The sequence below is a fragment of the Hyperolius riggenbachi genome, chromosome 3 (genome assembly GCF_040937935.1).
Source record: "Hyperolius riggenbachi isolate aHypRig1 chromosome 3, aHypRig1.pri, whole genome shotgun sequence".
NCBI lineage: Eukaryota > Metazoa > Chordata > Amphibia > Anura > Hyperoliidae > Hyperolius > Hyperolius riggenbachi.
This window is the reverse complement of record NC_090648.1, coordinates 473,104,547-473,131,219: the sequence shown is the minus strand read 5'-3', so window position 1 is coordinate 473,131,219 and position 26,673 is coordinate 473,104,547. Positions and strand designations below refer to the sequence as shown.

Here is a 26,673-nt window from a genome sequence, read left to right as displayed (position 1 = left end):
CCATTAAGGTGCATACACAAGTCGGATTTTTCCAAACAACCGGTCGTTTGGACGTCAAATCGGGCATGTGTACGGTCGGCTGTTCACCTGATAAGACTGGTTTTGACGGATCCGCTTGGCGGTCGTTTGGAAAAATCCGATGTGTGTACGAGCCTTTAGGAACACTATGTAACGCCTGGTATACACCATGCAATTTCCTTACAGATAGACTGGTCGAATTGATTATTTCTGCCAGGTCCGACAATCTTTTTTTCTGATCGCTTCTGTTTATAGGTTATTGGAAAATCGATCAGAAATCAGACCTATCGGAAATAATTGATTCGACCCATCTATCTATTGTGAATTGTGAGGTGTGTACCAGGCAGAATGGCTAAGTTTACATTCAGGGGGGAAAAAACACAACTAAGCAACCAAAACAATGTTTCCCAATAATCCGCTCATTATAGAGAGTCAAGGTGGTAACGCACAGTTATTTTTTTAACAAGGGTGAAATTTCCCGGTAAAATGATAATTTTCAGAATTTGTCCTGAAAGCCTTAGATTGTTGAATAATGAATGTCAAAGAATGCAACAAATAATGCCTGTTTAAATGCTCTTACTTGTAATTTATATTGACATTAACAGACTTTTTTAACTAAAAAAAAATATGGTGGACACATTTTAACTCCTCCCCTTCCTTTTTGGCTAACCTTGTTTGTGGGAAGAATGGTATAACGATAAGCTGAAGCTCGTGTTTGTCCGGTCTCCTCCTTTTTCCATGTCAGTGGAACTGCACCTTTCAATATTATTAAACCCCTGGATGGACAGCTGATGTATCTCCCCTGTTGTGTATCTTGTGTATTGCCTCCACCGTCTGTAGCGTCTATCCTCACCGGTGGACCGAATCTGCCATCGGAATCTATGCAACTCAGCGAGATTGTCATGAAGGGTCAGAAAAGAGGACTTTTGCCTTGGGGCAGCCAGACGAGATGGTCCACTAAGGCAGGGCTTTTCAACCTGTGGTACACGTACCACCAGTGGTACTTTGCTGTTGGCCAGATGGCACGCACCAGGCTTGCCTGCCACTTAATTGCCTGGCTGTGGCTTGTCCTGGTCCTGTCCTACCTCCACAAAGTTCTACTCCCCTCTTGCTCACTCCTCGCCCTGCTGCCCTGTGGCACACTTCAAACCTCAGATCGGTGGAGAAGAGTCCAGACATCACTGGCCACTTCCGGTATTTGATGTATACGAGCTGTCACTGTGCACTGTTTGCCTGGCTGTCTCTTCACCGTGGCCAGGTTACCACTGAACTGAGGTCTGAACTATTCCACAGGCCAGCACAGTGAGGAACGAGTGATGGGGAGCCGAATTTTGTAGTGAGTCACTGCCCAGTTCTCTGGTGGCGGTGGGAGGCTACTTATAGTAAAGCTCAGGATCCTAAAGAGGTTTCCCCCTTCCTTCTCAGTAGAAGAAATCCAGCGCTGGGACCCCCTGAAGAGCTCCTTGTCAACGTGTGTGCATGCGCAGTACTGGCTCTCAGCTGTAGTGGAAACGATTTGAGCCTGTATGGGTCTGATTACTGCGCAGGCAGGCTGGTGGTACTTGAAATTTTTCAGGAGATAGAAAGTGGTACAATTAGTGAAAAGGTTGAAAAGCCCTGCACTAAGAGACCTGCATGAAATGGAGATTGCTGTAAATGAGTCCATATCTCAGCCTCAGGGTTCAGCTCAGAATTAGTTCTTGTGCCTTGCATGCACAAAGCCATTTCTGTCGCCTGGTAGGAATTGGTATTCAAAACCAGGGCTGTGGAATCGGTGCAAAAAATTATCCAACCCCAACTCAGACACAGACAGAGTTTATGAAACCTCCGACTCCAGGTACCCAAAACTGTTCCAACTCCAAGACTCCGACACCTTTGTCTAATGCTTAGTGCACACCATGTAATTTCCTGGCAGATAGATAAGTGGAATAGATAATTTCCGTCAGATCCAATCTGATTTCCGATCGTTTTTCTGATCGATTTTGTATAGAAATAATTTGAAAATTGATCAGAAAGAGATCGGAAATCAGATCAGACCTGTTGGAAATTATCTATTCATCCCATCTATCTGGCGGGAAATTGCATGGTGTGTACCAGGCATAATACTGACCAGGGCTGTGGAGTTGGTATGAAAGTCACCCGACTCAACTCGGACTCCTCAGTTTATGAAACCACCGACTCTTACTCCAGATACCCAAAATTACTCCCACTCCTCGACTCTGGCTCCTTCCTCTAATACCAGGGCTGTGGAGTTGGTACAAAAATCATCCGACTCCTCCGTTTTTATGAAACCTCCGACTCCACAGCCCTGTTCAAAACCTTGGGTGACAGTGCAGTGTTGACACTGTACAAATGCGTCACTAGCCTCTACACTAGCGACTGGTGTATTGCTCTGGAGGGGGTGGGGGCAGAAGGACAGCATGCGCCAGAAAAGTTTACCATAGGTGGAGGTGTGGGGAAAAAAGGCAGTGCTCAGGTATCACTAAAGATCAGTCATGCTAGTTCTTAAGAAGGCTACTATATTGATTTCCTTTTAAGCAATACCAGTTGCCTGGCTATCCTGCTAATCCTCTGCTCCCTCGCTGTGTCTCCTGTGTAAGTGTATAGGCTGGCTGGCTTACCTAATCCGCCTTGCTCTAGTGATAGCTTATACTGATGATGCGATCAGTACAAGCCGTTCACTAGAGAGAGCTGCACGGAGGAGAGGGAGGACTGTAATCTCTGTGGGCATGGTGGATTAGGTAAGACAGCTGCCTGATACACTTACACAGTAGCAGAAGAACGGGGGGGGGGGGGGGGGAGTGGGCACACTGGAAACAGAAGGGGACACCAACTTAGGACAGGACACATGGGGGACACAGGACGACGCCATTTAGGGGGGAACATGTACAAGACGCTCCTGGAACGTGGATGCACCAGGTTTAGTAAATATTTTTCTTCCCTCTAAACCTAGGTGCGTCTTATGTTCCGGAGCGTCTTACACGGCGGCAGATACAGTACTTCTTCATACCGTATCTACTAAAAATGCTTCCCTAACATTCTACAGATGTCCTCCGTATCTGTTCCTGTCTGGCAACACCCCTGGGATAGAAGCCTGCTGTCAGAGTTTACCTGGGATTCAATGACCAATTCATAAACAGAAACACACTTTTTATTTTCTTCTTCTTCTCTGCAGTTTGCCTGCCTCCTCTTCACCCTAGTTTGGTAAACTTTTCCACATGCGAAGTGGCAAAGTTGCTATTGCACCTTAGTTATGCTAGTTTTGTCAGGACGTTGATATTAAGAAAGTAAAGGGAGTTTCAAAACACTTGAAGGAAACTGTAGATAAAATATGGTATAAATCAGGCATGGCCAAAGTCCGGCCGGGGGCACGTGTGGCCTTTCGAGCCATTTCTGGTGGCCTCCAAAGCTCTCTATGGTTGTTAATACCATGGGGCCCGCAGGCCATAGCTGTGGTCCTGCACTCAAGGGCCAGCAGCAGTAACAGCCACTGATTAGCAGCAGTCACTGTGCTAACTGCACAAGGTATATGGGTTATTTCCTATGGAAATGTTTTGGCAAAATGTCACAGGCACGGCAAACAGCAAAAGTGTAATTTCAGTGGTTCGGCTCCCTTGCACTGTCAAGAACGGCCATATGGCCCTTGGCATAAAAAATTTGGCCACCCCTGGTATTTATATTTACCTGCGGATTCCTCCAGCTCCCTGTAGTCTGTGGGCTCAATAGCTTTCCTCTCACGTTGCTGTTTTCCCACAGTGAGGTCCACAATCCAAACCAGTCACGCTCCACTGCACATGCGTGGTCCCCGCTGCGCACAGCCCTCGATCCCGCTCATGTGGCAATGATGCTGTACAAGACAAACTTCTAGGATGCTGTGCAAGACAAACTGGATGCCATATTGGTTTGAGCACTTAAAATCATCGCCCAACATGACTACTTTTACCTCCTACCCTCACTATTACTTCTTTTCCCTCCACCTCTTCATATTTCTTGCCTGTCAAGCCCTCATCTTTCGAATCATGCAGCCACATAGGAACCTTGGAAAATCCCAATTAAAGTGATATTATCAAGTATATGTAACAGGAAAAAATTAAGATAAAAATAGACCCACACAAAACAATTAGAATCAATATTATCTCCACATCCTGTTATACTTCTATAGTTGATCATAATAGCTAAATAGGATTTTTAACGGGGATCAGTTGTAACATTAGAAAATAATCAGAGTGAAGTAGATCATGGATCAGGTAAAAAAAAAAAAATTAATAACAAAGACAACACAAAGGCCTCGATTCATAAAAGTGCCTGCGAGCGGGGAAAGTCGAGCGGGGAAACACCGCTGTCGGTATTTCCGCCTTCAGGGTGGTAATTCATAAAAATGTTGCCTGTTGTGACAGGCGTGCGGAGATACTCCGCTGTAGGCAGGCGTTAGGCTGTCGGGAGACATGCGGAAACAGGAGAAGCAGGCGGAATCCCTCCGTGCGGTGTTCTCTCTGCAGCTGCTTGGGAGGTCTGTTCCATTCACTGCAACGGATTCCGCACGCTTCTCGCCACATCAGAGGTAGCGGTAATACCCGTCCGCATACCGCTACCTCTAATCTTTATGAATTGACATTTGTTACTTTTGCTGTGATAATCACCGCGCAAGGCGGTGATTTATCACTCTGCTCGTGGATGTCGGCTTTTCATGCGGAAAAAGCCTTTATGAATACAGATTTGGCTGTGTGGTCGGTAAAGTGAGCCGTTTTCAGCATTTCCTCATGCGGAAATGCTTTATGAATCGAGGCCAGAGACATGACAGAACAGCAAAACAGCACATTGCCATCAGTAGTAATTTTTACACGTAATTGGATATCAAATATTGATTACCCTGCATCACACTTGTTGCTACAGGTCAAAAGTGTATATTCTCCTAATGAAAGGTTGCATATGCAAAATTATGTCACCCCTAGTTTAGAGTGATGAGCCAATCAGTCAATCATATATCAAAAGTGGGTAGGATGGAGGCGCCCAATGTATGTTCTATTTTGGTATTTTTAAATGCAAATAAAAAATTATATAATAAAAAGAGAGGCAATTGCATACCTCTTCAGCAGATATAGACACCAGTTTAACTGGAAAAAAAGTTTTTATTCAAAAAGCAATCTGACAACGCGTTTCATGGGTCATGGCCCACTTCCTCAGGTCAATACAAAATGCCTTGATCGCATAGGGGATAGAGTATAGGCGCCTCTAATCTATCCATCTAATATACTCTCTCCTATGCTATCAAGGCATTTTGTATTGACCTGAGGAAGTAGGCCATGACCCGTGAAACGCGTTGTCAGATTACTTTTTGAATAACAACTTTTTTTTCCAGTTGAACTGGTGTCTATATCTTCTGGAGAGGTAAGCAATTACCTCTCTTTTTATTCTATAATAAAATACCAAAATAGAACATACATTGGATGCCTCCATCTTACCCACTACCAGTCAGACCTCCTTTGGAGGTAATAGCTTTACAGTTTTTCTGGAAAGTATATCGTACTACAGGAGAGCGACCATCCAGTATCCAGCAGGACCTGGAGTACCGAGCAGGGACTTTTAATTCCCTGCAGGCCCTTTACGGTGGTTGCAGGAACTGCAACCCACCTATATATATTTATATGATTTTATCCTCCCTATACCCAATGATACTGCACCATTGGGCTCCCGGTCTCTCCCTTCTTCTCACCTAGGTATTCTTGGCCCATACAAGAATCACCAAAACGAGGAAAAAAATAAATATATATATATCATATCATATATATCTCATATATATATCATATATATCAAAAATATTACATTATTTTCAGGCAAGGTTTTCAAAGGGAGACTAAACACGTTTTGTGAACTTGGACAGTAACATAATGTTTACTTCTTTAGGAGTAAAATCCTGGCTTGGGAAATTCTTAGGCCAACTTCTTGTTTCATCCATTAGAAAACGTGCATGCCACTGAGTTTTTGGACTTAGTCGGAAGGTATCTTAATATGATGTCCAATTTGTATATCTTCAATTTTGATCAGTCCTTGGGAAAGTAATGTTTACATCTTTGCACTATACATATTATGTTTTCTAATTGATGAAACGAGATGACCTGAGATCAAGCCGGGATCTTGACTTTTTAAAACTTGCATCATTGCATTAATTGTCAGAACATGTTATATTTTAGAAAGGTTTGGAAATAAAATTAGTATAGGTGTGATAATAGGAGGATATGCTCCTGAAGTAATTCTTCAATAAATGACTAAGGGCTATTTCTCGATGCCCACACAATTCAATGGGCCTGTTCACAGTACTGTGCTGTAACTGATTGCATTATTCTAACTCACTGCATGAAGGCTTTGTATTTAAGTCCATGTCCAGTCTCCATTGCAGTACAGTCATTACAGTATACTCTCATTATAGTAAACTGCAAGGGAACAGGAAAAGTGGTTTAGGATATCAGAAATTGTCCTAGAAGTGGCCCAGCATGCCCTGGTACATACTCTGCTGCAAATGAACAACTCTCTCCTCCCATTGGTGGTACAGTACAAGCACTTGCACATTTGGTGGACTACAAGGTTAAGTATACTTTAGGGCTGCACAGCCAGGCTGGACATATTGCTGGTACAGTATCCAGGGCTCGGCTCCTTAAAAATTGCAGCAGTCACTGAATAGAGGCAGCCACTCGCTTCTTGTAAGAGGCTCCGATACCTCCATGGGTGGGACTTGCAGCACATGTCTTGCAATACTTTCTGCTCACATTTAAGGGCCCGTTCACACCTGAGCGGGAATCGCACGATTCCCGCTCACGGCAAACCGCTAGCGGTTCTGCAAGAACCGCTACACAATGTAGCGAGTGGCAGTGTTCTCACTGCCGCGGTTGCGGTTAGCGATAACCGCAACTGCGCTGCATGCAACGGTTTGCCGGCGACGAGCGTTCCGCGATTTGCGATCGTGATTAGCGTCCATAGCATGCTAATCGTGATTGCTCCAAAACCACCGCAGTGTCCAGTGATTTTTCCGCGCTAATCGCGGGAAAATCACTCCCGCAGAACGCTGGCGTTCTGCGATTTTAAGTGTGAACGGGCCCTAAAGCAGATCTGAGATGAAAAACTAACTATAACAAGTAACTTGTCTATATACTGTATCTTATCTAAAGTTTAGATAGTTTACACAGCATATCAATCTGAAAACAGCTTTAATAGAATAAGATTATTTCTTCCTGTGATACAGTGACAGCAGCCATGTTGTTTGTAAACTTTACACAGAGGCAGGCTTATCTGCATCTTGAGCAAAAAAAAATAAAAATAATCCCCCCTCCTCCTCTCTGCCTCTGAAATCTCTGGCTAGTAATACCTCCCCCTCCTCCTGCCCAGACTGAGCTCCCATGAGCCCTTGCTACTGTCTGAAAGTGCCTTGGCTCTCTGAAGACCTGTGGGTGTGGCTTGTTTAGTTTATAGGGAATTAGAGTATTAAAAAAAAAAAAAAAAGTATTTGGCTTGAGGAATGCCCTGTAAACAATAGGAAAGGAACACAATTATGCAATGAGTAAAAGTTCATCTCGGATCCACTTTAAGCCCATCATGAAGCCTCTCTTCAAAATGCAGCCAATCATGATAATCTACTCGCATCTGTAATGCGAGTGGCTCTGATACCTCCGTGGAGGGGGGGACTTGGCTTTTTCCTCTCCACTCTCCTTAAAGAGACTCCGTAACAAAAATTGCATCCTGTTTTTTATCATCCTACAAGTTCCAAAAGCTATTCTAATGTGTTCTGGCTTACTGCAGCACTTTGTACTATCACAGTCTCTGTAATAAATCAATGTATCTTTCCCTTGTCAGACTTGTCAGCCTGTGTCTGGAAGGCTGCCAAGTTCTTCAGTGTTGTGGTTCTGCTATGAATTCCCCCTTCCAGGCCCCTCTATGCACACTGCCTGTGTATTATTTAGATTAGAGCAGCTTCTCTCTTATCTTTTACAAGCTGGATAAATCGTCCTCTGAGCTGGCTGGGCTTTCACATACTGAAGAATTACAGACAAGGGCAAAGCTGTTTGCAGGAGAAAAAAGAGCAGCCTGAAACTTCAGTGCATGAGAACTGCAGGGAGAAAGAAACACACAAATGATCTCTTGAGATTCAAAAGGAAGGGTGTATACAGCCTGCTTGTGTATGGTTGTATTTTCTATGTGTGGACATACTGTACATCAACCTACTTCCTGTTTTGGTGGCCATTTTGTTTGTTTATAAACAAACTTTTTAAAACTGTTTTTAACCACTTTTAATGCGGCGAGGAGCGGCGAAATTGTGACAGAGGGTAATAGGAGATGTCCCCTAACGCACTGGTATGTTTACTTTTGTGCGATTTTAACAATACAGATTCTCTTTAAGGTGGCCACTAACGGTCCAATTTCTAGCGAAAAATCGTTCGAGCGATCAGAAATTCTGATCGGACGAAAAATCGTTCACTACACCATCAACTAACCGATCATTGCTTCCTATCTATCACGACCACCAAGAAAATCTAAATTTTCATTAGACGAAAATTCATTCGGGCAACATTTTTTTCACTCGTTCATAATCGATTGTGTCCACCAATGGAGATTATTTACAACCAATCTGATCAGAATTTCTGATCGCTCGAACAATTTTTCGCTAGAAATTGGACCGTTAGTGGCCAGCTTTAGTTTTTCAGCAAGACGGCATGCTCTGATCCACACTACATGTGAAAGTAGCCTGTACTGCACTCCATGGGCTACCAGGAGTGTCAGTGCTAACGAGGGAAGAAATGCCCAGGAGTGCGTACAATCCTGTGGGAGGACTGTGATGATACTTTTATCGGTGATTGTGAAGTGGAAACGCTGCATCCTCTTGTTTATGTGCACATTATTCCTCATTTTCCCCAGGCTGCTTATTTGTACTGTACTGTATATCCAGCGCCGGTGCCATTCTTCTTGTCTTTCAAATGTTATCAAGCATCAGCTTACCTGCAAGCAGCCTGAAGAGAGCAGCAGACCAACCAGCCTGAAGAGAGCAGCAGACCAACCAGCCTGAAGAGAGCAGCAGACCAACCAGCCTGACGTAGGATGCATGTACCGCCCACTTTTTACTACGGTATATCCAGAGTCAGCATCACATAGGGGCCAAAAAACATGTTTACTTTAAAGTTTTATTACTTCCGAGTTTACTATACCAGGCATTGGAGATTAGCTGGGACCTGGAGAGTTAGTTTACTAAACCCAAATGTTAACTATACCAGAATTTATTATAACGGTATTATACTGTATAACGTGTGTGTTATGCAACTGACCACTGTGAACCTCGCCTAACAGTACAAATAAACAGATTATCACATACAATATTCAATCCTTTCCCTGAAAAAGCAAGAAGTTTTGAATCAGAATGATACTTCTCCCTTTCCTTAAAGTAATTGAAAAATACTCCAGCATTTGGGATTATGATATATGAAGATACGTTTGGCTGAATCCAGAATGCTATCTACGTGTATAATGCCAACTGTGAAGCTTGGTGGTGTAATAATGGCCTTGGTGTTTTTTCCTTTATTCCAGTGAAGGTAAGTCATAATGTCCTTAAAGTCCTAAAATCTTATCACGTTAAGGTGATCAAATCTGCAGTGATCGAATCTGCCTGAGACGAATTCCGCAATGGGGCCGACCTACTGATGGGTTACTTCTGAAGTTACCACTATCAATTGCACTGCTGGACTCATTTGTCCTACAGCTCTCACAGAATCCAAGCTAACAAACCACTGACCTCCTAAGTTACTACCAGCTCTACTGCAGCTCACAGGCTTAGTGACTTTTGTCCCCTGGCTGCCACACGTGGAGGTTAGAGGCCAGCCTCCTCTTTTGTGCATCCCCAACTGCTGGGCTCCCTGATTACTTGGGGTAAACTGCTCCAACCTCAGCTTCATTGAGCAATTCCTCTAGCTCTTTCTGCCTTTGGCTCAGGCACATTTTATATACATACATACTTGGTGCTAACTACAATCGCCTCTGTTGGTGATCTATTGGGTGTGTGGTGTGGACACCTGTTTGTTTCATGAATGGCCACATGTTGTCTGGAAAAATGAGCACTGCGGAGTTGTAACACTTCAGACAGTAATGCAACGGATATGTCAGAAAGTACTCAGGAAAGCAAAGGCAATGTTCTCCATGTCTACTGCACATCAGCTATCTGCTCTATTCAGACCTAAACACAGCAGGCACAATGTAGAAGGGTCCTCGCTCACACAGACACAGAACATTTATATCGTGCTTTTCTCCTGACGGACTCAGTGCCAGAGCTGCAGCCACTGGGACGTGCTCTATAGGCAGCAGTGTTAGTCTTTTTCCCAGGGGGAGTGTGGCCATGCGCGCGGCTTGCACGCCGGGCAAGGTGGTGGTGAGGGGGGTCGCGGCTGAGCCCTAGCGCCCGTTTTAAATGGGCAGGCTTAATGCCTAGTGTTTAAATAATATCCCTAGTGGCGACAATATTTTATGCTATGCATGGTGATGGGTGTGGTTAGAGGTGTATCCCTATTTCTTATCTCAAAAAGTTGGGAGGTGTGCCTTACCAAATAGGAAAAGGAAGTTGGTAAGGCAAATAGACTTGATTTATTCACTCAGAGCTGCACAGAGGATCAGTGAAGGAACAGTGGGAATGTAATTAATGAGACCTTAGCCCCGTTACAATAATGTATGGTGATCAGACGTCCCGATTTAGCCTGGACATTGTGTCCCACGAAACATCCCGCCGGATATCCTGGACCTCCCTCAGGCTATAGTAGGCACAGCCAAACGACCGCATCAACCTCGCTCACAGCTTGCTCCCCTGCCCACCCTTCAATTAGTGCAGCCATTAGGTCGCATCAGCTGTGCCCCCAGCTTGCTGCCCTGCCTACCCTCCAATCGGAGCGGCCTCCTGGCCACATCAGCTCCGTCCCTAGAGTGCTGCCGTGCCCACCCTCTAATTAGCTTGTCGCCTGCCTGTATCAGCCCCGCCCCAAGCGTTCTGCCCATCTACCTGCCACCATGAGGAGACAAGAAACAGAAGAAAAAAAGGGTCAAAGTATCAGTGCCTCCTTCCCACCTAGTGTCATCCTCCCCCCACCCAGTCAGTGTCATCCTGCTTCACACCTAGTGTCACCCTCCTTCCCACCACCATATATATAATAGTAGACCCAAGCCCGTTTAAAAACAGGCTCTAGGTCTGTTTTTTTTTAACTGCGCATGCGTGCGCACCCATCCACACACACCTGCCCGGCTCACTGGCCCTGTCCTCCTGTCTCAACCGTTGTCCGGGTCCGTGCCAGTGTTGTTAACCTCAGAAATAAATTTTTACTGACAAAGCACAAAAAATTTACTGACAGAACACTTTTTTTTACTGACATCTAATATTATTGAAATTAAATGAAAGATATCACACATGCGCCCTTACGTGCAATACACCGGCAACCACGTGGGGTGCGAATTAGGAGGAAGAGTGCAGTGGCGGACACCGGACAGGTGAAGTATTAATGCATGGCATCTGGGGAGGGGAGACTTTGATACATTTACATTTGGGGATGCCACCAGGGGTTTCCGTCACATTTGTTCTAGATTATCGCAGCCCTTACCGCTGCACACCTTATCGAGCATGCCAACCTGAGCTTTTCCAGCATGTCCGATTGTTACATGTGATCGATACATGCAACTTTTTGAGATGAGAAAAAGGGACACTTAAGCCACGCCCCTGCCACATCCCTGGTCATGCCCTTACCACGCCTTCAGTTACACATACCATAAAGATTTCATAAGAAACATATGTTGTTTTATAATTTAAACCACACTGGTCCTTTCTATCCTGGTTCATTTTCCTTCATAGTAACATTTTACAATTAGTAATATATCAATTTAAAGAATGGGAATAAAGTTTAGAGTCAATCAAACACATTTTTAGTATATAAATATATATATATTTACATAGAAAGAGGGACAAAGTCCTGAAAGAGGGACAAATGAGGGTGACAGAGGGACAGGGCTACCAAAGAGGGACTGTCCCTCCGAAAAAGGGACAGTTCGGAGCTATGGATTTCGGCCCCAACCCAAATTGGTTTGATTGTCAACTAGGCATGCTCTTGATGACACTGATTTTTATAATATCAATAAAAATTGTCTTATCTGATGGTTGATCGGCCGCCAAGTCTACAGATGTATGGTCACCTTTAGCTAGAGCAGTGTACATTCCAGAGTGGTACGTGAACTCAAGCGGTAAGTGCTGTGATCTTTTCAAGAAAGAGAGAGGGTTTTTTTTTACTGACACCACAAAGTTTTTCATGGACTTTACTGACAGCCCAGATTTGTTGACCTTTTTTACTGTCAGTAAATTTACTGACTGTTGGCAACACTGGTCCGTGCTGCACATATGCGCAGTAGCAAAAAGAATGGACCCAAGGACATAGACAGGAACATGCAGGGACACAGGTGTTTTATAGAGGATATACTAGTGACCTAAGCCCGTTAACCACCTGAGCGGTCTGGACGAGCTCAGCTCGTCCAAAACACCGCCGGAGGCTGCCGCTCAGGCCCTGCTGGGCCGATTTTAATGAAATAAAAAGCAGCACACGCAGCCGGCACTTTGCCAGCCGCGTGTGCTACCTGATCGCCGCCGCAGCGCGGCGATCCGCCGCGTGCAGCGGTGAAAGAGGGTCCCCCCAGCCGCCCGAGCCCAGCGTAGCCGGAACAAACAGTTCCGGCCAGCGCTAAGGGCTGGATCGGAGGCGGCTGACGTCCATGACGTCACTCCGCTCGTCGCCATGGCGACGAGGTAAGCGAAACACGGAAGGCCGCTCATTGCGGCCTTCCGTGTTAGTTCTGGCCGCCGGAGGCGATCAGAAGAACGCATCCGGAGCGCCCTCTAGTGGGCTTTCATGCAGCCAACTTTCAGTTGGCTGCATGGAATAGTTTTTTTTTTATTTAAAAAAAACCCTCCCGCAGCCGCCCTGGCGATCTTATCAGAACGCCAGGGTGGTTAAAAAATGGGCTCTAGGTCTGTCACCGCCGCACACACGGACCCACCCGCCCAATGTGTGTGCGCACCCGCCTGCTACGCGCACACACGCCCGCCTCCTGGCCCGTCCTACTCCAACGGCTGTGTCAGTGCAGAACATGCGCAGTAGTGCGAAAGCACTGACACATGGACATGTTACGCAGGGACACTTGTACTTTATTAGGTAGGAGATATATATATATATATATATATATATATATATATATATATATATATATATATATATATTTATATATATATATATATAGTAGTAATAACCAGTACCATCGGCCTAAGAAAAAGATAATAATGCACGTTGCATGTTATGCACTACACTACAAACTGTGTACTATCCGTGCTCCCACGTCACTTACGCCCTCGCCCTGGTGAAAAGGGAGGCCAGGCTGTTCTATTGGCTTTCACCTTCGTTGCCAAATCCGCCATCTTGGTCCCTGGCAATTCGCTACACCCGCCGGTATCCTTTTATCAGTTCGTTTCAGTTTAACACATAAACTCAGCAGTCTGTTCTACAGGCGGTTTCCGTGCTCGGGTGACGTCATACTTAGAACCTCCGCTGTGGCCGTTGTTACGGACACGGGGCAGTGAGGGCAGCTGCACATGTACTTCCGGGGAAGGAAGTGACCTCTGACCGTGCGAGAGTTCTTCCTTCCTTTCCTATAGCGGCTCCTCGAGAAGACGTATCGGTGAGTGTGGCCTGCTCCTGAAATCCGCTTCCATCCTCCGTACAGCAGGGGGGAGAGCGGCCGGCCGCCGGTACTGGAGTGTGGGGGAGTCCTGGCTGTCTGTGGCGGGGGGTATTGGGGCAGCAGAGGGAGTGCAGCCTGTAGTTTGGGGGGATAGAAGGGTGACTCTTGGAGCCTCCATAACAAGCCTGCCTGGCCGAGGCTCTCCTGTAGCTCCATCTCCTGCACGGCCTGAGGGGCTGTTTATCATTATATTATGGTTTAGACTCTAATGCATTGTGCCCAGGACTGGTATTAATGTGCATTATTAATTATATTCCTTAAAAGTCTCTGCTGAGAAATCCCCTCTCTGGCAATGTGCTGCTTCACCCTAGAAGTGCATTTTAGAGCATCAGGTTGTGTGTACTGATAAAGGGAGTCCGGCTATTTGGGTGCCAGGTGAAGCTGCTAGTAGATTATTGGTAATATTACCCATATTTCTACTATTGGCCGCTGTTAGACACGGATAGTAGAACATGGTCATTTTACTGATATTCTGCTAACACTTTACTTACCTACTTTGCACACTAACTCTCCCCTCTACCTACTATACTATATACTAACACCTACTCCATACCGTAACCCTCCTTGCATGGCTTAGGCAATGTTTACACTATTGCTGGTGTATTTCTCCGAAACGTACATCGGCATGTTTTGCAATGCAAGGAGGCATGCGGTTCCTCTAACTGTGCCAGGCAGTGGGGATTTGCATGCTGATGTGCAACATGTTGCTTACCCATGCTGCTGCTTTTTCTTGTCCCTGCTCTGCCCTATTTATCATCTTCTAGCATATGACCATAAACTGGCATCGCTTTAGCCGCTATTAACATTGTAGTCTATGTGGCGTTCAAAGCACTTGGTTCATCTAAATTACCTGCTTCATTAAGGTTTCATAGGGCATTCAGAGAATGTTTATGGAGAAAGATTGGGTCTAAGCGCAAACTCTGTGTCCTCAGTGATCTAAGGCTGCTATAAAGATGCCACAATATTTGTATACAAGTGCTGTATGGCTTTTCTGAAGGTTTTAAAAAGCCTCTGTTTATGCAGACCTTTTTATGCTTTTATCCATGAGTTCTGCAAGTATTTGAATTGTTTTTCCTGTGTGTAGACCATGGCATTGCTGTGCATGTGGTTATTTCAGTAGAGCCTCACACTGCATGGTATTTTCAGAGCCAAAAGTCTGTATACAACATTGATTGTGACGCCAAAATGTGACATTCACACAAGTGTTTTGATGAATGTCAACAGGAACTCTGTCTTTAGTACAAAGTGGGATTAGTATTCATTGTCCAGTGCTGAGTGACAATTTGGTACTTAAAGAGGAGCTGTCAGCCATACTATCTCAGGAAAAAAAAAATATATATAAGTAGATACTTACTCTACTTACATAACATGTATTGCACTGTCCACGTTATGATTTCTGTGATTTTTATAAAGGAAAAGCAGAGAATCCTATTCTAGACAGTTTCCATATTTACTGTAGCTATTTTAAAGCCAGTCGTTATGTAATATCCACCCTAAAGGGGCCCATAAACTCAGCTGATTTTCTGGCCAACCGATCAAGATCGATCGCAAATCGGTTGGCCTATCGGCCGATTTCGATCGTTTTCCATCGAACTGGCAGGGTGGAAAATCTAGGTCGATCTGTTGAGATTGCTTATCATTTTGCATTGGCCCTAATGGAAATCTGATGGCAAAAACAATGCCATCAGATAGTTTTTCAATAGATTTCAAACTGAAATCTATTGGAATTCTATTCTAGTAAAAAATGTTCCTTTTACACATCAGATAGATAAGAATTTAATCTGATGATCTATCTCCTGCTAATCTGAGGAGTGTATGGCACTTTTAGTCTCCTCTACCTGATTTGCCCGCCCTTCACTATAGAAAGTGCATTGTTTCAGCATGAGAAATATTGGCCAATCTGAGAGGAACAGAGGAGTGGGAGGGGAAAACAGGAGGGAAAGATGCTTCAGCCAATCAGGTTGCATTAGTTAAGTCTGAGGCGAAGTAGAGAAGCAAAAAAAGACAACCCAGCATGCCCTGCAACTTCTCTTTTGTGTACCAAATTTTCTGTGTACCAAATAAGTCATGTAAACTGGGGAATGATAATTTATCATCAAGAAAAGTAATAGTGATTTTAACTTTTGGATTGCCTGATTAGCATCCTTATTACTTGTTTACCACATAAAAATAAAGAATTGATTTTTTTATCTTATTCTCGACGGTTACTCTTTAATACAATAAATACAATAAGCAGTGGCTTAATTGGACCTTATCAAAGGATTAATTAAATGCATAGAGGTAAAGATTGAGCAATGAAGCTCAAGTATTTAATCTTTAGGTTTCTGCATCAATTAGCCTTGTGCCAAGTTCCTGTTTACCCAATGGGGAAAAAATGGCAAATTCAAAATTTTAGATTGTTTCAGATCTTCCAGTATATGGAATGGTAACAGTCATTTTTGGAGTTAGGAGGAAATATTTAAACCAAGTTCCAGGAACTGATCAGTTTTGGACAGCGTGCTAAGGGGTTAAACGTTCTTTATATATTTATCTGCTGGTGTCACTATAAGAATTTCAATCACCGCCTGTTCAGACAAGAAATTTGGCAGTTCTGCTAAGGACAGCAGTGAAGAAAATCACAAAGCTTATGGGGGCCCAGAGACAGGAAATAAGGAGAAACTGATGCTAGTCTACTTTAGGGGACCCAGCAGGAATCCTCTCAGGTAACAGTTCTCCAATCACAGTACCCTCTACACAGCATGAAGCGTTGTGACTGGCCAAATAGTGAGGGTGTAGTTCACTGCAACCTATTGGAAACCCAGCAGTTTGTGAGGGTGCTATCCAGCCAATCAGGTTAGCTGAATTTCCCTATGAGGTTTCCTACTGGGTTCCCTGAAGTAGACTAGCACCAATAAATCTCTCCAGGGTGTTCCCAAACAGCAGGAAGTGTTATTTGCATTGTGTCCCCATGCAATAATATGCATCTAGGGCATTGGACCTTATCTTCCAGCTGAACTGATGATTGAATTGCTTTGGTCTTGTTTTCAGAAATGGCTCCACGTAAGGGTAAGGAAAAGAAGGAAGAGCAGGTCATCAGCCTGGGCCCACAAGTGGCCGAAGGAGAGAATGTATTCGGAGTCTGCCACATCTTCGCTTCCTTCAATGACACTTTCGTGCATGTCACTGACCTGTCTGGCAAGTAAGTGCTGCATCCAAGTGTTCTCTGCAAACATCTGGAGTACAAAACAAGGAGAGGTATAGCTAGCTGCAGCAGTTCAGGATTCTCCACTCGGTTTAGCCCAGGCATGGGCAAACTTGGCCCTCCAGCTGTTAAAGGGAAGGTTCAGGGAGGGTGGGTAAAAAATAAAAATCAAATTCCACTTACCTGGGGCTTCCTCCAGCCTGTGGCAGGCAGGAGGTGCCCTCGCCGCCGCTCCGCAGTAGAGCCCGGAGGACGTCCGATGACGTCAGAGCGCCGGCGTGGGACGCAGAAGTTCCGGGCCTTGGAGCGCAGAAGAGCCCGACCTGGCAGCCGGCCTGGCCAGGTCGGGCGCGCCACCGGAGACCACCGGGAGCCTGCGGAGCGGCGGTGAGGGCACCTCCTGCCTGCCACGGGCTGGAGGAAGCCCCAGGTAAGTGGAATTTGATTTTTATTTTTTACCCACCCTCCCTGAACCTTCCCTTTTAAGGAACTAAAAGTCCCACAATGCATTGCATGAGTCTTACAGCCAGTCATGACTCATAAAGGCAAATGCATTGTGGGACTTGTAGTTCCTTAAAGTGGACCCAAACTAAAAATACAAGATTTCAGAAATAAAATCTATTTTCTAAATTATAATAATAAATAGCAGCCTTTTTTTTAGCTGCATGATGACAAATGTAAAATATTTTAATTTATTGGAGAAACCCCCCCTTCCTTCCTTTCATATTGCCAGGACAGAATCCGGCAAACTGGTGGAGTAGATGGTGTCCAGCAAAGGAGGAATTGCTAATGGCTGCTACCTGTATAACCCTAATTATGCAAAGAGGAGGGTGAAAAGCATGCACTGAAATGCTCATAGGCTTGAAGGAGTGTTTATTTATATTTGTATGTGTCAGGGGTGCAACAAAATATTTTAAATTAAAAAAAGTTTGGTTTGGGTCCGCTTTAACAGCTGGAGGGCCAAGTTTGCCCATACCTGGTTTAGCCTCTAAATACTCTGATGCTTTTTTCATGTGCTCCTGTACCTCCAGAGTCTTATCTGGTTACTGTTGCATTGATCACACATTACAGCACTGGGGCTCGAATCACATGGACATCTTGCAGTGTCTTATCCAAATGACACACACACACACGCTCACACGTTTAGAGCCACAGAATACCCATGTGAATCAGCCCTAACTGGGTTATAAGACTGCTGGGAGTAACAGCTTGGGGATAAATCAAGGATACTCCTGTTCCCTGGTTCCACTTCTGCTGACTCCTCCACTTGTTCCCGCTAAAGATCGGTGCTGAGCAGAACCATGGAGATTCCCCCATTGGAATGCAAAAGACCAATGGGAATCTTCAGCAACAGGGAGGATTCTCATTGGTTCATGGTTGACGAATGAAAATTCTCTCTGCCGCGAAGAATTGGTCTATTGTATTCCTATGTGGAGTCCCATGCTCGCGTCTGTGAACTTCGGTAGTGAGAACTCAGCAGCAGCCGGGTCACGTGAGTGTTGGCGGTCGATACGGATGGATAGGGCAGGTGTACGATGATTTGCAGTGCTTACCATGCTGTCTTGCTTTAGCTCTAATGGGAACCCAGCCTAAGGCCTGGAACCCACTGAAATCCGCAAACGCAAAACGCATCCGCTAGCGTTTTGTCTGAGCGGTTTGCAAGCGGATTCATGCGCGTTTTCGGTCGCGTTTTGCAACAGTGTATTTTTTTGCTCAGCGGTTGTGTAGCGTTTTGCGTTTCGCGTTTTTATCCTGATTGGTCCTGTGAATTATTTTTAATTTTGTTACAGTGTGCTGAACCGCAAAACGCTAGCAAAACCGCTCAGTTTAGGTTTTGCTGAGCGTTTCTGCTAGCGTTTCAATACTTTACATTGAAGCGCTAACGCTCCCAAAATGCTGCAGGTCCTGCGTTTGCGTTTCTGGGAAACGCAAACGCTCCTGTGGAAGTTGCTCCATCCATTAACATCAGCTGAGCGTTTTGGCAAAACGCTAGCGTATCGCAGCGCTGCCAAAATGCTCAAAAAACCGCTCTTGTGGGTTCCAGCCCTAACAGTGGATACAAATTAAAATGTTGCTGAAATGTGATCAGAATGTAATGCTGCTATATGTGGCTTATAGCGTACTGCATGGTATATTTACAATTTGAGGGTAATTAATTATCCAGTGTACTCCCCAGTAAAAAAAAATTTCTAGCTGGGTGGCATGCAAAAGTAGCCGAGTGGGGCGAGATTCAGGGAATGCTTCTGTGCGCAACTCTGCTTACAGCATAGGAAGTGAACCAATGAAAGCCGGGTGCTAACCAAAACTAGCCAGGTGGAGCACCCGGCTAAAAGAGCCTGGGGAGAACCCTGATCCATTTCCTCAATCAGGGCATTATTGACCTGAGAATGGCTATCTTTAGGCATAGTCAGGCTAACCTACCCTTGTCATGTTAGTTGACCGCTGTATGGTTCTGTAACTGAATAGAAAAGGTTTAGTTCTGCTGCATCTTCTCACTGGCCTGTGTCCCATTACAGAGAAACCATCTGCCGTGTGACTGGCGGTATGAAGGTAAAGGCCGACAGAGATGAATCCTCCCCCTACGCTGCTATGTTGGCTGCACAAGATGTAGCCCAGCGATGCAAGGAGCTCGGCATCACCGCTCTGCACATCAAGCTGCGCGCCACCGGCGGAAACAGGTAAGAGCTGGCATTCTGGGTAATCTGCTCCCGGTGAGCCTTTGTGTGCAAACCACTTGTCATATCCCTGATTTAAATTTTTTCCTGGATGTGGCATTTCTCAGCAATGTATGTGGCCAACAAAGTGTAGTAATAATTCCTATATTTGTATAGCGCATTTGTCCTGGCGGGCTAAAAGTGCTTGCGAGGCAGCCACTAGAGTAGGCAGTAGCAGCGTTATGGAGTCTTGCCCCAGAACTCCTTACTGAATAGGTGCTGGCTTACTAAATAGGAAAAGACAAGATTTGAAGCCAGGTCTCCTGTATCGAGATAGCCACTAGACTATCCAGCCGTAAGTGTATTTCCTTAGAAACAAACCTGTTTTCTTTTTTGTTTTGTTTTTGTTTTTTTAAGGGCAAAAAATACTTTGCTGGAACTCCCGAAGTTCGCGGCGGTGTTCCCATATGAGAACTAGCACATCCGCATTGCTCAGGACAGTTGGCCCCTGTTTAGTAGCATGTATCCATCACTCTGGCTTGCCGGCAGAAGTTGAACCCGTTCAGTTCCATGCTAGTGTTCAGACACCTGCGCAGTGCAGCCAAGCATTATCCAGAGGCTTCCCTCTACTGAAGTACCCAAATTGGGCACTCTTTTTCACTACATATATACTTAAAGCTCCCATCCGCTGTTAGACACCCATAGTAAGGGGCATATAGAAGCTGCCATATTTATTTCCTTTTTAACAATACCAGTTGCCTGGCTGTCTTGCCTATTCTTTGCCTCTTAATACATTGTCATAGACCTGAACAAGCATGCAGATCAGATGCCTAGATTTGTCACATGCTTGTTTCAAGTGGTTGATTCAGACACTAGTGGCAACAGAGGCACCTTATTGGACAAGGAGGATAAGGGTGCAGTAAATATCATTTGGTTTATGAATTGAAATTAGTTCAGATAATTAAAGGAACCTTAACTTTCCTGGCGTTCAATTTTCCCAGGATTTCTGTGCAAAAAGTGATCCAATTAATTTTCATAACCTTTTATTTTCGTGTAACTTGTCAAAATGTGTCAAGCAAGGGTCTAGTATATAGTGCAGGAGAGTATTCATGTGTATGCACTCACTGTTCACAGCATGTTTTGTATGGACGTGTATAACCGTCAATACCGCTAGGGAGGTTGTCAGTGGCAAAAAGGTGGCTGCCGTCTTTATTTCCTACAATACCAGTTGCTCCGCGTCCTGCTGATCTTTGGCATCAGTAGTGTCTGTATCACACACCTGAATCAGGTCCCTGGCTAATCCAGTTGCACTTCAGTCAGAGCACCTGATCTGCATGCTTGTTCGGAGTCTATGGCTAAAAGTATTAGAGAGAATCAGCAGGATAGCCAATCTGCATTGTTTAAAAGGAAACAAATATGGCAGCCTCTCTCCCTCTCACTTCAAGAGAACCCGAGGTGGCATTTCATTACGTTAGTGGGGCACAGAGGCTGGTTGGGCACACTAACACCAGCCTCTGTTGCCCTATCGTGTGCCTTAAAGACCCCCCTGCTCGCCGCTATACCCCCCAGTGCTGGCGACACGCAGCGTGTCGCCAGCACAATATTTACCTAAGCGCTGTCTGTCAGCGCCTCTCCTCCGCATTGCCGCTACCTGCCCTCTTCCCTTCCCTCCAGCTGATAGGAGGGTAGGGACGCGGGCGGGGTAGCGGCGATGCGGGGGAGCGGCGCTGATAGACAGCACTAGGGTAAACATTGTGCTGGCGACGCGCTGCGTGTCGCCAGCACTACAGGCGCTATAGCGGCAAGCAGGGGGGTCTTTGAGGCACACGATGGGGCAACAGAGGCTGGTGTTAGTGTGCCCAACCAGCCTCTGTGCCCCACTAACGTAATGAAATGCCACCTCGGGTTCTCTTTCAGGTGTCCTTCAACCTATTGGGGACCGTCGTAGGTTGAATCAATGTCCGGCAGGTGGTGGTAGCGTTCTGACCGGACGTTGATTCAACGTCCGCACTAAAGAACTGCTCCCGGCGCGATCGTGCGCATCCGAGAGGGGTGATTAAGCTGTCATGACAGCTGGCATCTCCCCCGAGTGATCAGCAGCCATCGCGTATTGCTGCTGATCACGTGATCACTACGATCGGCGTCGGATTGTAGTGATCACTTTGACAGCGGTGGCAGGGGGGAAAAGAAGAGAATCCACTCACCTCCCTGGTGTTCCAGCGACTATCGGCGCCCCCTCCGCTCTGGCCAGCATCTCTGCTCCGTCTGACGTCAGCGCCGAGTCCCGGCTTGATGACGTCATCAAGCCGCGACCCAACCTGAGCGTCATTTGGAGTGGAGATGCCGGCTGGAGAAGGTGGCTTCTGTGGCTCATTGCTGGAGCCTGGAAGGTGAGTGATGGCTTCCAGCTACAGGGGGGGACACCTGCTTCCATGGGGGACACACAGCCCAGCACACCACAGACAGGATCCGGCCGCACGACTTTCCCAGGTCATGGATTTTGCTGCCTGGGGGAGGCAGAGCTGTGTCCAGTTGCTTTGCCTCCAGTCCAGTTTATCTCTGCCTCTCCCCGCCCCTCTCAGTGAAAGAAGACTGAGAGGGGCAGGGAGAGGCAGAGGTTGACTGAAGCAGAAGCAGAGCTACTGCGCACATCTCTGCCTTTTCCAGGAAGCAAAATTCTGCAATCTCAGGATTTCGGGGGGATAAATGCCTTATTCTGCCTCAGGGATGCAGCAAATCAGCTTTGATCTTAATGCTTAAGATAATTGGGCAATAAAAAGGTTAAGGAAATGGCTTCAGACTCTTTACAGCAACTGGCCTCTGTGGAAACCTTTTGTATCTGTGGATATGAAAAGGTGTGTTTTTTACAAAGCAGATGCCATAGACTGCATTGATGATCTTGTTATAGGTACCCAGTGTATAATTTGGCTATAGGTACGCAGTGTATAATTTGTAGCGCCTGATGATAGCTTATAGAAAAGTGACTGGTGGATTATAGGTGTATATTGTAGGATTGATGTGTGGCTGCCTCTTGCAAAATCCTCATCTGACATAATCCTCTGTTTATAGGACCAAGACCCCCGGCCCCGGTGCACAGTCTGCGCTTAGAGCCCTGGCTCGTTCCGGCATGAAGATTGGCCGCATTGGTAAGAAACGTGCTTTACTCTTGCCCATTGAATGCTATCAACTGTTTCACAGGATTGTTAAAGTGGGGTCAAACTTCCAATTATAAATGTAAACTCCTGTTCCTATTGCTCGGTACAAGAGTAGTTGGTGTATTATAATTGAAAAAATAAAATTCGATACATTTATACCCAATTCCTGATGGCTCCGTACTGTGTGCATACTGAGCACAGGTGCTCCTAAAGCCTTCTAAGGCTTCGCAAAGGCATATCCAACCAACTGGTTGAATGCATGCAATGGAGGTGACAGCACTTGGCTGAGAAGGGACAGGTAAGGTTAAACAGGAACCCTTTCCATGTGATAAGTAGTGATAAAGTTATTGGCGAATGAATGGGAGGTGAAAATTGCTCTGATGCATAAGGTGAAAAATCCCCGCGGGCTGAAATGGTTAAATCAATTTTTATTAGATTTCAGTTTACCAAGAAGTGCTTTACCACTGACCTGGCTAAATAATTGTGCTTCAAAGTTTGACTATAAATGGCCTGTCCAAGTATGTAGGGCATGGCTCAGGTACAGATCTGTGAGTGACTGAGGCCCACAAGATCCTTCCAACAGTTCAGAATATAGGGTTTTTTTCTTCTAGCCCATTCCAAACCGAAGCAATTGAAATCTATGCCCTGTTTATGTCCTGTTACCCCTTGCTAGCTTTCAATTACTTTTGCTGCTCTGTCCCGTCACTTTTGCTGTTTGTGTGGCGCTGGTGCCACTGCTGCCTGCAGCTGAGCTCCGTATGCCGTTCAGGTGCTGATTGTCATTGGCTTCTGACCCTGTGATCACTGAAAGCCAGTCACCGTGATCACAGAAAGAATTCTGTGGAAAAAAAAATCTCTGGACTGTAGCCTCCTGTATGAACGACTCCTCTCGGGAAAATAAAGCTTAAAGAGGAGCTGTTAGGTATAGGGTCTCTATATAAACACGTATATCAGTAGCTAAATATTGGCTGTACTTACATTACATATGCATTTCACTGTCCATGTTTGTACTTCACAGAATTTTTATATAGTATTTGCAGAGAATGATGCTCCTGACAGCTCATGGCAGGTTCCATGTTTGTCTGTCTCCTATGAAGCCAATTGTGTCGTCATGTCCTCCCTGCTTCCTGATTACACTCACAAAAAAGCTCATAATGAATAACACTACTGTGCAGTGAATATTAATTAGCCATGTGGCTAGGAACAATAGCGGACTCCTGCAGTGTACTCTGCCTGGAGATTTATCAGTGCTGAGTTACAGGCTGTTGTAACTTGAGCCTGTAACTTCTCACTAGCAGCCGAGGGGAGGGCCCCAGAATGCTTTGCTGTATGGTATGCGGCCTCTCGTCCTTTTTAAGGGCTTGGGAATACAGAGCCTTGCTGTCAGCACACATCAAAAGTAAGAGAGATTTTTAACTTCAGTATTGCCTTTTTGGCTTCCTTCTAAACTGTTTAACACAGGAGAATAGAGGTTTAAATTAGTTTTTGCAGCCTGACAGTTACTCTTTAAAAAGGGAGGGGGCCGTAGGGTTTAGTCATGCTCGGCCAGTAGTTCCAAGGCTGTATTTTGTATTTTTTCCCTTCTGGCCTAATCTGAAAGCTGAACTTTACTTTTGTAGTCACAGCAAAACACAAGTACAACAAGTCACACAATGTTAGCTAAAGATATTAGAGTTATCAAGGTAAAAGTAACAAAATAAGCGCTACATACCCGGGGCTTCCTCCAGTCCCAAGCTCCCAGCATGTCCATTGCCGCACAGCCGTTCGCCGCAGCTCCCCCCGGGTCCCCGGCGATTACGTCAGGTCGGCCTGTACTGCGCCTGCGCGAGCGGTGCTGTCGGTCACCGCCTCATGGACCGGAGCGGACTGCAGTGACTTTGTTGTCAGCAAATTGGATTGGGCAGGGAACAGGGCTATGGTGCAGGCATATGGAAAACCACTGGGCCTCAAAACCAATCTCACACAGGCACAGATGTTCCACCAGTATTAGGTAGCACCCTCCCCAGTTTAGATGGCTAGATTTGCCCCCAGTGTTATGTAGTCCCCTCCCAAGTATTCATATTCAAATTTACCCCCAGTGTTCTGAAGCCCTCCTCCCAGGTTAGGCAGCTAGATGTGCCCCCAGCGTTCTGTAGCTCCCCTCCCAGGTTAGGTAGCTGTATGTGCCCCCATCCATCCCCAGTCAGCTTTACCACTGCGGGTCTTTCATCTTCTATTTCCTTTCAGCTGAGCAGCATGCAGCAGAGTTTTTCAACATGGAGCTGTTCTCATTACATGTGCTTCCTCAGAACAGCGCCAACTACTGACACTCTGATGCATGCTGCTCTGCTGGAAGGAGAAAAGAGTGAGAAGAGGCTTATCCCGCGGTCCAGCACAAAACAGCCCACGGATCAGCAGTGGGCTGCGGACCAGGGGTTGGGGACCCCTGCAAGATCCAGAGGCATCCCTCTAATGCCTGGTACACACCATGCAATTTCCCACTAGATAGATGAGTCAATAGATAATTTCTGACAGATCCGATCGATTTTCTGATCACTTCTTTGCAAATCAGTAAACCGATCGGAAATCGTATCGGACCTGGCGGAAATTCAATGGGAAATTGCATGGTGTGTACAAGGTTTTAGTTGAGTATACACTTAAAAGTGAACCAGACGAAGCACCCTCATGTATTTTACCATATTTATCAGTGGGAACATTAGAGAAAACATCTACCCTGCTCTCTGCTTTATCCTTCACTGCTCAGCCTGCCTGTTATCAGCCCTGATAAAATCCCCAACTGAGCATTCAGTCTGGCTTTGCTCAGGAATCATTATATCTGAGTCATTATAGCTGAGCCAGAAGGGGGCAGGCTTGGGCATGAAAAAACATCAGAGAAGACAGACTCTGCTATGATTCCTGAGCAAAGCCAGACTGAACTCAGTCAGGGATTTTATCAGGGCTGATAACAAGCAGACTGAGCAGTGAAGAATGAAACAGAGCAGGGTAGGTGTTTTCTCTAATGTTCCCACTGATATATATGGTAAAATACATGAAGGTGCTTTGTCTGTGGTTCTCTTTAAGACATGTTGGCCAGGTTACATTCTCTAACGGATCAGGCTATGTAGGAAACAGATTGTATGGAGACATGGGGATCTGATTGCTGTAGGAAATGGTCGCTTTGTTCTGTGCTGTCTATGCAACCCAAATCTTTGATTTGATGCCATTGTGGAAGGAGTACATGATAGTTGCTCTGAGGAAAGCATGTTTGTATTTCTGCTCTAGGATCGGTGTTCATATCACACATCATGGTGTGCATGCTTCTTTGTATGCACTTCCTGTGTTTGTCAGCATAGCAAACTATGGGTGTGGTAACTGGAAATTAGTGTTGACTGGTGGCTCTTGCACTGTTTTCTAGAAATGAATGATGAATGCTTGCAAAGATATAAATTGTAAGTTTCATATGAAAGGTTTGTTTTCTTTATCCTAACAAGTGTTCGTTGTTGTTTTTTTTTTCAGAGGATGTGACCCCCATCCCTTCAGACAGCACCCGCAGAAAGGGCGGTCGCCGTGGTCGTCGTCTGTAATTCTCCAACTTTGTCTTTCAATTGTTAATAAAAAATATCAGACCAAAAAACATTTGTGTGTTGGTTGTTGTTGTTCAGGGAAGGAAGGTGAATGATCTGCAGAGAGTACACGCCCACTGTCCTGCCCAATGGGCTGAGCCCTGTTTAGTCTTAGAGCACCAATCATGGCCATTACATTGGTCAGCTGGGTCCCATTGTTCATTAATCTGGTGTAAACTGGCCAATAACAGCTGAATATGTTCTGCTTTATGGTGGCCACACTACAATAAAAAAAAATATCCGATTTTAGGGCACTTTGATAAAGACCT

At 45.5% G+C, this 26,673-nt stretch overlaps 1 protein-coding gene across 1 annotated transcript; it reads left to right on the top strand.

Annotated features, from left to right (window-relative positions):
* The first annotated feature begins 13,644 nt into the window (after nt 1-13,644).
* RPS14 (ribosomal protein S14) lies at nt 13,645-26,415 on the top strand. The gene is made up of 5 exons (XM_068278079.1): nt 13,645-13,749; nt 16,840-16,990; nt 19,510-19,671; nt 22,717-22,793; nt 26,298-26,415. The coding sequence occupies exons 2-5, from the start codon at nt 16,842-16,844 to the stop codon at nt 26,363-26,365; spliced, it is 456 nt and encodes a 151-aa protein (XP_068134180.1). The 5' UTR covers nt 13,645-13,749; nt 16,840-16,841; the 3' UTR covers nt 26,366-26,415.
* The last annotated feature ends 258 nt before the right edge of the window (nt 26,416-26,673 follow it).